This window comes from Carassius gibelio, chromosome B20 (genome assembly GCF_023724105.1).
Source record: "Carassius gibelio isolate Cgi1373 ecotype wild population from Czech Republic chromosome B20, carGib1.2-hapl.c, whole genome shotgun sequence".
NCBI lineage: Eukaryota > Metazoa > Chordata > Actinopteri > Cypriniformes > Cyprinidae > Carassius > Carassius gibelio.
The window spans coordinates 5,701,598-5,713,863 of NC_068415.1; the positions used below are offsets into that span (position 1 = coordinate 5,701,598).

At 36.6% G+C, this 12,266-nt stretch overlaps 1 protein-coding gene across 1 annotated transcript; it reads left to right on the forward strand.

Moving 5' to 3' along the window:
- The first annotated feature begins 568 nt into the window (after positions 1-568).
- Positions 569-7,358, forward strand: nus1 (NUS1 dehydrodolichyl diphosphate synthase subunit). The gene is made up of 5 exons (XM_052587229.1): positions 569-1,115; positions 2,089-2,220; positions 3,253-3,405; positions 4,322-4,421; positions 6,327-7,358. The coding sequence occupies exons 1-5, from the start codon at positions 767-769 to the stop codon at positions 6,415-6,417; spliced, it is 825 nt and encodes a 274-aa protein (XP_052443189.1). The 5' UTR covers positions 569-766; the 3' UTR covers positions 6,418-7,358.
- Positions 7,359-12,266: the final 4,908 nt, after the last annotated feature.

The window sequence follows — 12,266 nt, forward strand, 5'->3', positions numbered from 1 at the left end:
AAAAATTAATTTCAAATTAATATATACATAAAAAACTTCAATTGTTACTGTATTATAGTTTAATAAAATATTTATATAAAATGCATCAACATTAAATTAAAATATATATTAATTATCGTTTTATAGTTGCAATGTTGATGCATTTAACAGTGGCTACTAGTAGTAACGTTACGTGTTAAAAAAGTTTTAATCCTATCATCAAACAGATTCAAATATGTCCTTCAGTAAAACGTTTTCTATATTCTATGACGCTGAGATAAATCCGAAATGTATATTTGAAGTAAACATAAAATAATTTACTTTTTTTATTCCTAGATCAAAATGACATTTCAGTAATAAGATTTTTTTTTTTTTTTTTTATATATATTCCATTTACCGGTACAGCAGCCAATCGTAATGCACAATCTCGCGCAAGGCTGAATTCTGATTTTATCTTGATCTGAGATCAGCCGTCAAATGTTCTTCTCCTGCCTTAGCACTGCCGGGAAACGTCACAACCGATCCCAGACCAGCGATTAGAATGACGCACAAGCGCCTTGTCAGCCGTCCAATCACATAGCTCCATGTCACACAGCAGTTCAGAGTGGAAAGGTTGGCAAGAAGAAGAAATGGCAGCCGGCGCGCAGTGGTGTTGGCAGTGACCAAAATGGCTAATTTCTGGATAGACTATCGGTCACACTGATACGGATTACTTTAATATGATGTATTTACTTGAAAAACCCCATAGGTACATTCAACTAGGAACGCGTTTCTAAGACTTTGAAGCATGGCTTTACTGTATGAGATGGCGTGGCGCTTTTTGCACGCGCTGCTCTATGTCCAGCGAGCGCTGGTCGCCTGGTTCCGAGTCCACATTTGGAGGTGGAAACGGGCCGTGGTGGGCTTATTGCTGCCCCTTGCCCTGGGCATACACAAGCTGAAAAAGACTGGAGCCACAGGCAAACGGACCAGCCGCCGGGTTCGCAGTGGAGCCGATGGCAGGACGTTAGAGAAGCTGCCTCTTCATCTGGGGTTATTGATCACCGAGGATGAGATCCACTTCACTGACGTCGCCAGTCTAGTGGTCTGGTGCATGGCAGTGGGCATCTCATATGTCAGTGTGTATGATAATCAAGGTAAGACTTATTGGGATTCTTATGCATTGAATAAAGGGAAGTGAATGGCAGTCACATGCATCCAGTCACCTGCTGTTTCATGACTTGAGCAAAGAGTTCATTTGGCGAACTTGCTTCGTGTTTAGATATGATTTCCTTTATTCCAATGCTTCACTTTTTTGCTCTTATTGATGTCAGATATAGTATGTTTATGGTTATCAATATAGGGATCAAAGATTATATGTCCCATTTTGGTTTCTGCATCAAATTAAACGTAAAAAAGACAAACTATAAACGTGTGTGAGACATGAACCAAAACTTCTCATTCATTTATTTCAAGAATGAAACTAGACTTTAATACCGCTATTTGCATGAATGTTTCTTTGAACCCTTGAAAAGCATATTACTCAAACTTTAGTTCTTGTCTTTTATAATGAAACAATCTGTCTGGTCTGTTTCAAAACAGTGCCTTTCACCTATATTTCTCAATGGAAGCAGGGGAGTGTCTGAAGTCATATTGTAACCTTTGAGAAATATGTGGTAAGGTTGAACAGAGATCTGAATAATTTGTATTAATCGTAAATTCCACTCTTAATTCGCTCATGCCACTATGGAATAACTCATTTTAAGAAGAAGCCAAGAAGTCAGATTCAAGAATTTTTTCCCCTCCTCCCTTTAAAAATAGATTATCCTATTAATTTTGCTTTAGTTTATTGTTTTATTATTAATACTATTAAAACAGAACTGTGTCCCTCCAACTGAAAGCCACTCTGTCAAGTTGAGTTCTCTCATGTGACATGTTCCTTAATTAGCCTCAAATGTTGAGAGTCTAAAGTTGTCTTCTGAAAGTGTGAGGTTGCGGATAACATTTTTAGATTGATGTTAATGATATAAGAGATGCTAAAGTGTAAGCTGATTTTAATGGATGAAGAACATGGAGCGTTTCGTTCTGGATCTATGGTGTCTAATGTGTGTGAGACATCTTGTTTTAAAGGTGTATTCAGGCGGAATAACTCCAGACTCATGGAGGAGATCCTGAAACAGCAGCAGGAGCTTTTGGGAATGGACAGCTCCAAATACTCGGTGGAGTTTCTGAAGAACGGCACAGATAAACAAGAGCATCAAGGTGAGGCTCAGCCTGAGAATATGACTGTTGCTTTTTGTTTGAGATGCACACTGTGGAGGGACGTCTGTACAAACAGGTTATGGCAGAATATTTAGTCTAGGATGAATACAGGTTTTGCACCTTTACGATCTCTGTGATGGATCACAATGAGAGTTTGTTTACACCTTTTATCTTTTTTCATGGCTTTCATGGCTTTTTTCATGGCTCCACATTAATTGTGGAGAAAAAGTTCTGTGTTGTAAATGCTGCTGCAATAATAACTATTTGGCTATTTTTGTCTTTTGGAAGCTGCATTTTAAAATCCGCTTGGCTCAGAAATCTAATTTTACATGGACATGACACCCCTGAAGTTAGTAATAATGTAACGTTATAGAACCTACTTATAAGATTTGAATGTTTTTATTAAACCGTAATCGCATTGAATACAAATTCAGTCCAATTAAACATATATTTTATTAGCCTACATGATACCCGTGTCTGACTGTTGCCTGAAGAGACGGTTTTAGGATGTTTAATACATTTAGCTGATTTTAGCCTTACCCTGGAGTTGGTTCACCCTCCACCTATGTCCTCGCTTTAGTTTCATACGGATGACATAATCAGAGAATATTCGTTTTCGATTTGAATTCGTTAAAAAGTAGACAGGCTTTCTATAGACATATTTCTCATGTCTCTGTGTCAAAAAGATGCGGCATTCAATTCTATCTTTAGACGGTAAATTTAGATCTCTAATTCAATATTGATTTTAGAACCATTGAAATTATTTACTGTATGTAACGCAAGTACTTTATACGTTTATATATATATATATATACACATACACAAACCTGTGACTTGTGATTGCTGTTTTAATCTCAGTCTCATCACATGTCTGACTATAACAAGAAGACAGACTTCATATTAGTCACTTTTTCTGAGTCACTCCGTTTCTGAATGTAAAATACAACAATATCTATGCATTGCCTGATTGTTTAAGTCTGTTTAACTGTTGTCCACATTTAATATAAAGTAATTTTTTCCTGTCCTCTATAGTGTTATCTTGTCAGTCAGTGGTGAAAGTCTTCTCTCCAGAAGATGGGCGGCTCAGTATCGTCCAGGCAGCCCAGCAGCTCTGCAGGGCCGTTGAGCAGAAGGAGAAGACCCTCAAAGACATTAACGTCACTGTGCTGGACTCATTACTCAGAGGTCAGCTGACAAGCACAAACACTTATATATGAGCATTTAGTCCTGTAATTTGTCTGAGCAATCCACATTGAGACTTAGGGTCTTTAAAAGACTAACACAAGGTCTTGTGTTGGTCTTTTAAAGGATCTGGTCAATTCTTTTCCTTTCTTTAGTGAAGAATGCCAGTAGGTATTTGAAGTGAAGAAAAGGAGAAAACACTAAGTTTTCAAAGTGCCTTATGAGAAATTTCAAATAAAAGCCAATAAATGGGCCATTGTTTGGATATATTGTATTGGTGATTTCTTTTCACAGAACAAGAGTAGAATAAAACAAAACACCTTTAACATCAACTTTTTAAAAACTGTGAAATGTAAAAAATAAATAAAGATTCAACATTGAAAATACCAAACAATATAATGGTTTACAAGACTGTTTGTATGGTAATTTGACATTTCTTTATAGATGCAATGATTTAAGCCTTTGACGTTTCAAATAAATAGACCTTGTTTTGTGATGCATTAAAAAGGTAAATTTACATTTTAATAAATATTGGGTCATAATATTAAATATGAAGCATCTAAACCAGTTGTATAGAAAAAAGTATTACAAGATATTTATTATAAAGATTTATTATTATTTATATTTACAGTAATGTTGGATGTATCAAAGCAAAATCCACTTACAAACATAGAATAGTGTATATCAGGAACATGATAATGTCAACAAGAGGCACAATAGAGAATGTAGTGATGAAGAATATTTAAAGCACAACTTCTGATTGCAGCTCGCTGAGCTGAATAGATGTTGTGTTTAGAGACAGATCTGTGGTTCAGGACCTTTTGCTGTTTCTGTGGTCTCCAGGATCTTCTCAGTTAACAAAAGAGCCTGTAGTGTTCTCAGTATTCATCTTCAGAAGCTGTTTTTTTCCCCTGTGCAGAGTCAAAGAACATACCAGACCCAGACCTGGTGCTGAAGTTCGGCCCTGTGGAAAGCACACTTGGGTTTCTTCCCTGGCACATCAGACTGACAGAGATTATGTGAGTATGTTTGTGTATCGATGTAATTGAGCAAGCACAATCTGTCCAGATTACAGGCTGATTGCTTTGTACAGAACATTATGATTTTTGTCCTTTTTGTTCCTTTCCTCTGGGTTATCTTTTGTGCATCTTAAAGTGTTCATTCGTTCTTCCACAAATTAGGGCCTTAAAAATTTCTTAAGTCAGAGCAGAATGACTTAAATTCATAAAAATGTTGCATTTAATATTGCATGCACTGCAGAAAAAAAAGACATTAAAATGAAGCGAGTTCATGCTAAAACAAGAACAAGATGGTGTTCTTTAAAAGTACAGTGGGCGTCAAAATCCACAATAGATGTATAGTATTTAAAATCAAATTTAAACCTGGAAATAAAGTGAAAATGTACAACAAAGAAATAAGATTTGAGACATAATGAGAGCTCGGAAGCAGAAAGTCTGATTTACATAGTTGTGTTTCCGTTTGCCTGGAGAGATTACTTAAATCTTTTGGTGTGATTATCAGCACAGATTAACAAGTAATCCTGTCCACGCTGGCACACTTATCTCTGGAAGCTTTTCCAGCGTGTGTGATGACGTGTGCAGCTCTGTGAGATCATGGCACTCATGCAGACTTTCACCGCATTGCATCATGCAACCATCATCAGCGTCCTGCAGTCTGACAGTCTCCATCTTAACTGTTTTAAATCCCAGTTTACTTGTCTAAATTAAGTTTTTACCTCACCAGATTGTGAATGATAAATGCCTTACTAACTTTATTAGGCCATATACACTTTTCGTTCTATATTAATTTGAACCTAAAATCTTAATGCACAAATTCAAAAAATATTAATATTAATGGCATTTTAAAAGTAAAAGCATATAAATATGGACTTTTTAATCCTGTCGACTTAAGAAGTGATATTTGCAATTGATGTTGAAATAAAGGTGGATGTAAATTTGCATTGTTCACCACTGAATGATTTGTGTGTTTTTCTGCGCTTCCACTAGATGGCAGTGTGTAACTGCGCTGATTCAGTGCATTATTGATCCTCTGTTTTGTTTCCCTTCCATGTACCATAACTCATTCAGTCTTCTAAGCCTTGGATGAGAATACATCTGTAGATTGTTAATCGGGGCTGTTTTAAAGTAATTAAAATGATTTTCAGAAGTTTAAGTGATTGCGCAAAATTGATTTACAATTATGCACCAACATTTCAGGTATGTAATTAGCTACATTTTAATTATATCAGCCAAGATACCCTGAGGAAACTGAGATAATCCAACCACAACTGATCATGTTCATTCCACTAAAATGAAATGTGCACATTTGGAAATGACTGAAATTGTGGAGAATTATTTTTTACAATATTGCTTGTGAACCTGAAAGCAAAAAATTGTCATAGTTTGTGCTGCTTAATATTTTTTTTGTAAACAGTTTCCAACTTTGATAAGAATAAGAAATGGTTCTCGAACAGCAAATCACCATCTGAGAATGATTTCTAAAGGACATTTAAGACTGGAGTAATGATGCTCAAAATGTAGCTTTGCATCCCAAGAATAAATTACATCATTATTATTAAGTTATTTTATTGCCATTATAGTATTTTATAATTTTTACCAATATTACTAAATAGTATTAAACTTTTAGTGTATATTTGATCAAATAAATCCAGCCTTGGTGAGCATGAGATCTTTTAAAATCATATTTATTTCATTATGCATTCTGTACTGCACAAATGTTCAGTATGGAAGAAAATAAAGTGGTTTAGCTTTAGTAAAAATCATGAAATGCAGTAGTTTCAACTGTTTTTCATTGTAAAAAAAAAAGGAACTTATTTAAGAAGGTGAAAGGCATCATTAAAATGCATAAAAATAATAAAAAATGAAATGTTTCTGAAGTATCTTCTCTCTCCTCTCCGCCTGTAGCTCCTTGCCGTCTCACGTAGATGTCTCTTACGATGACCTGTTCGGTGCTCTGCAGCGATATGCGACGTGCGAGCAGCGGTTGGGCAAGTGAGGATCAGTCCACAGAGAGCAGAACAGAAGGACCTGGACGAGCGAGAGCGGATGGAGGGAGTCCGTCCCTCTCCTCATGTTTACAGTACAAGCACTAGAGCCTCAGCGCTGCTGCTCTTCTCTGCCAAGGCCTGCCGGGCGTCTCTCTCTCTCTGTGTGTATGTGTATGATTTAGACTCGTGCGTTTGTGTATGTGTGAGTCTCCCGTGAGTAACAACACACAGAAAAGAATGTGAACGCTGCCCTGCAGACAATCCGGTCACTCGAAGAGCTTGGTTAGCCATGTGGTGTAAACTTACCATCATCTTTTATTTTTACTTTCCTTTATCTTTGGCCACTGGAATGGTGGCGGTTGGTAAAAGTGCACTGAACTCTACAGAAGCTGTGTACAGTCATCCGTCTTGCACAGCGAACGAGAGCCCCTGGAGAGGGAATGTGCTTCTCGTTGCACAGCTGCCTTCAGACGGCACAAACATGAGAGATTTTTCTATTTTGTCGAATCTTCTGCATGACGAATCTGTCTTATTGCAACGTCACGCTCCCATTAAGGCTGTAAATGGTTATGTGTGTGTTTATTTGTCATTGTGTCGTTTGAATGTGTGCGTGTGTGCCACAGATGACACTTATTGACACTTTACATCTACATCGCCTCACCCCCCTGAAAGCTCTCGCTCTTTGTAATGGCTCATGGCACTGATTATGGTTTTATTCGATTTTTAGTAAATACTGTTTCATTCAGAAATCTTTTTTTTTTTTTTTTGTCTATGTCTATTGATCAGAAATGTTTCACATGAATATTTTGTGAGATCCGTAATTGTTTTTTTCATAAAAGGCCACACACTTTTCATGCTCCACACAAGAAGTCATCTTAAACGTGTAATACATGGGTTGGTTTGCTAGTGTCCAGTGTGAATGTACAATAAACGTTACTGAAATCTTTAACTGTAGTTGTATTGAGAGTGCAATTGATTTTTCTGCGGTGGAGACTCAATGTAAAGAGGAATGGTTTTCCTTTGCAGCTTCACTCTCACACTTCCTGCTTCTGACTGGTGTGTGATATTTTTTTTTTTTTTTTTTTTTCTTTCTTTTAACATTCGTGTATTCATCTGACAGTTCTTCATCTTGCTGGCACATCCAAAGTGAATTGTGTTCAGGCTATATGTTTTATCACCATGATCCCTGGGAACTGAACTCATGGCATTGGCATTTCTAGTGACATGCAGTCACAGGAACTCTGTATATTGGATACAATCTGAATAATTCTTCTACAGTAATTCTGCTTTTCGTCGGTTTTTGAAAGAAGTCTCTTATGCTCACCAAGGCTGCATTTATTTAATTAAAAGCACAGAAAATACTGCACAATACTCTGCAACCATTAAAATAAATATATATATATATTAGATATAACCATTTTTTCCATTTTTATAATATATCCATTGAATGCACTCTTAAAGCTAATCTATTAAAACACACTGCACCTTGTAATGTTATAATTAATTGTGATGTGATGGATTTACGTTTTTTGGGAGAACTGTAACTTTAAATGTACATTCAGAAGTAGTAGATGTAATTGGGACATGAAAGCTGAAGGATGGGGGTTGCCATAAATTCCTCCTGTTCTTATTAAACACCTCCATGTCCAAAAATGCAGCTTCTGAAGTAGTTCGCACATTTAGGTCAGTGAGGACAGGAGGTGTTATGAACATCTGGGCCACCGATTACATCCCGAGACTTATTCATTGCTTCTGTCGGGTGTCATTTACTTCTCCTTTCGAGGTAAAGACTGAAAATGACTATATTGAGAAGAAAAAGCAGACCAGAAGTGGTTGCCTTTGAATTTTACCCTTCATTTGATTGTTCGATATCTGTTACTCAGATGTACGTCTGACTATGTTCAGTTACTAAAATCTGCTTTATATATTCCCATGTTCTCATAGGAGATGTTTCAGTATAGATTGTTGCTGGGATTTTTTAAGGGTATATCTGCCTCAGGAGGACAGAATAATGCTGGAAATGGACTGAAATTTGGCTCCAAGGCTTTAGATTTTGGATGCAGTTTGAAATGCACAAACTAATTTGGTCTTACATGTCTTATTTGGAAAAGCTTTTCCATATTATTTCTTTTTTTTTTATATCACTTCGATTTCTTTTCATGTTTTTTCTTTTACATGGATTCATAGCCAGTGCATTTGTTACAACTAATTGCAAGCAAGAAGGGGTTTATTGCCTTAAGCATTTTAATTCGCACAGAAGTTTCTCTCCTTTTTTTTTGTCTCTAAAGAGTAAATAAACGTGTGAGCTTCATTTGAACAATCTCATACGGCTGAACATGAAAATTACATGCCGACTTTGAACTAATAAGATTGTCAAGATGTTTGGGAGTATCTGAAGAACAAATTGTCTTGACCTACTTCTGAAAACTAAAAAAAAAAAAAAGGTAAAAAGAAAAAGCAGTATCTGGTATACAAGTCATCCTAATAGTTGTTGGTGAGTAAATTTGAGGTCCGGTTTGGAACTGTGCCTTATTAATAAATCCATATTTCACCATTGTTTTAAATAATGATGAAGATTAGTAGTCCAGTTATTTGTCATGCTGTATGAAATGTACTGTATTTTTATCAAATGAGAGATATAAATCTGTTCTTTTTTTATTTAAAGCAATATTAAATGAAGTGTGTGTGTGTGTATGTGTGTATATATATATATATACACTTCTGGCCATCCAAGATGTAGATGATGATGCGTTATTATGGATTTATTTATTGGCCAGAAGATTTAAAGTTGAAACACTGTAATGATGGTTTTTCTTCTTACAAACATTCAACTTTTTCCTTCACAAGATATTAACTGATAGACTGGAGTGGATTATTGTGATGTTTTTAGTTACTGATTGGACTTGCCCTGACGGCACCCATTCACTGCATTGGTGAGCAAGAGATGTAATGCTGCATTTCCCCAAATCTTTTCTGATGAGGAAACAAACTCATGAGCATCACGGATGTCCTTAGGGTGAGTACATTTTTATCAGATTTTCATTTTTGAGGGGATTCTTCCTTTAAGACCTAAAAGCAGTTACAAAATGCATGACAGTAAGAACCCCCCCCCTCGTACTTTCAATATGTTTTTATTTTATTTTTTATGATGATGTTATTTTATTTAAAGGGTTAAAACTGAATTTTCAGAAATCATATTTTCCTACCTTGGGCTCTAAGTAACTGGACATTTCAAAATGCTCTAGGGTTGAAGTTCAGCGCAAAATATAGCATTAACTAGCAAATATCATGCTTAATATGATGAAGTATGTTGTCAGAAAGGTCAAAATCTTATTCTAAAGGGCAGACTGTCATAATGAGGTTGAACTCTTTGAGAGAGAAAAAAATTCTGGCCTGTTCAAAAATGGAGACATGCTAACTGTTACTGATAAAATATATTTTATTATTTAATTTGTAATATTTTATTTTTTATTATACATTAAACAGTTATGTTTATAATGTGAATATAATTTCAGTAACATGGTGCAGATTGCATCATTGCCTGACAATGACTTTCCATGCTGTCTGAAGAAGTGTAAGCAATTTGCTTAGTTGAGCAGTACAGTATCTAAATGAATCTCAAGACTAGCAGATCTTTGGTCCCTTGGTTTTACTAAATCTGAAAAATCAAACAATGCAAAACCAGCAACCAAAATTTCCTTGAGCGTGATGCAAGCTTTCTGATAGTAGATTAAGAACTTATCTGTGTTTGTCTGAATGACCTTTAGTGTTTGAAATATGGAGCTTTTGTTAAAAATCCTTTCTTCTTTTCATTGTACGTGCTTCCAATAAAGCACAGGTCCTCGTGGACCTTCAGTCAGTCAGAGAAAGGCATCGACCGTGGCTCTAGGTGATCCACCCCCCGTGGCTAATAAGATAAATATTGCAGCCGCACGCTAACACCTTGAATAGAAACAAATCAATTGATCACCGGAGCACACTGAACTGAGGTGCTTAGAAAGAAGAATTCAGACCTGCCTACTAAAATAACATCTCGTAGTGGATTAGCCAAAGTCTAAATTATCATTAGGTTGTTTCAGGGAACACACAAAAGTCGGGATGCATTAGCAGACACATAAATCCACTCAAGGACCTGCTTTATGAGCTCTGCAGTTCCCTTGTTTTTATGGATTTGAATTTGTGCCTATTTATAGTACAGACATTGTCAGGGCGTTCTCTTGTAATAGGGTGTTTGTCTCCTGCCGCTTGACAAAGCAGTCATGTTGCAGTCACGGGCCCTCAGCAAAGGAAAAAGATAACAGCTTCTTTATACATCAGCATTCTTCAGGCTGAGTGAAATTTGAAATTGATTTCCCACCCCATAGTCTTTCAGTCGAGAAATCGACTGTTTGGAATAGCTACTTCTGTTATGTACACTGCACACATTTCTGTTTGCATAAAGAGCTCCTCCCAAAATGGACAGGAATAATGTATCCCATGATGCAATGCAATCAAACTGACCTTCCATTTCCTTTGTGAGGAATGAGACAAGAATTAACAGCTGGGATCTTTAAAATCTAAAGATTTCACAAATGAACCTTTCATGAAAATAATCTCATGAAATATTTTAGTTTTCATTTGGCAAACGGAAAAAGGAAGGTCAGATCAAACGCATTGCATCATGGTCCGCAGTACTGCACAAAGCGTGCTTATTGTATAACAGATGCCAATTCTGTTACATTTATAATGATGTTTTATGTTTTATTGCAGGCCAAGACTACAGTGCAGTGTTCAAAATAAAAAAAGCATGCTAGAATCTGCTTCGACACACTTTCATTTATTCCAACTCTATCTGAAATAAAATCCCATAAGGTGAATGCGCTGATAAAACAGCATTCTAAGGGAAATATATTTTGGATAGATAGATAGATAGATAGATAGATAGATAGATAGAATTCAGCAGCTGTCTATGTAGGCAGTAAGTGTAGCAGCTAACTATGTTTTTTTGGAAAAGAGTTTCTGTATCAGCTTCAAAACAAGCAGACAGATGCTTGATCAAGGCCAGGAGAACATGTGGGATCAAACATCATCTTTCCAGCTCCTCCTTCGTCAACATTCAGCAGATCAACATCCATTAAAGTGCACAAGAGAATTCCCACTGGGTCAGGATTGCACCTGCTGTCTGTAGAGTCCCTCTGAACGAGTGTGTGACCTCTCTCTGTGCTTCAGCCACAAAGGATACACTCTATGCTGCGGTTTCACACACATGCAATATGAGAGCCAATCCTGTTCAGCATGCTGGCCACTGGTTTCCATGACAACTAAGGGGTGATGGGTGGTCAAAGCCTGTGTGAAAACAGTACTTTCTCAACGTAAACACCAGATGATACTGAAAGGACTAATCTATCGTTACATAAAGCGGATGTTGATTTCAAAGCAAATTAAGACAGAGAGCTTGCAAACGTGACACACTTGTTGTACAGTTCTAAGCGCACCCTTAAATCATGAAGATGTGCTGCAAGGAAATGAAATCCATGTATTGATTTCAGACCGAAGCTTCCATAACTGTTGGGCTTTTGGCACACTAACAAGCATAGGCTTAGATGTTCAGCCCCCTTAGGAATGAGTAACTGATCGTGGGCTTTGTGTTTTGACATCTCGCTGCACAGGGAATTGAAATACCTGCAGTGTTTCCTTATGGCAAGATTACATCCTCTGAAGACAAAGCTAGAGAATGCATTTAGTTGCCTTTTGCTATGTTTTTGTTTCATTGCTTCTATTTTTCTCAAGAAAAATATGCATTTACTTATTTGCTTGCAAAAGAATCCATTATGTTCTTCATTTTCTTTCTCTCTCTAAACAAAGAGCAAACTGTATT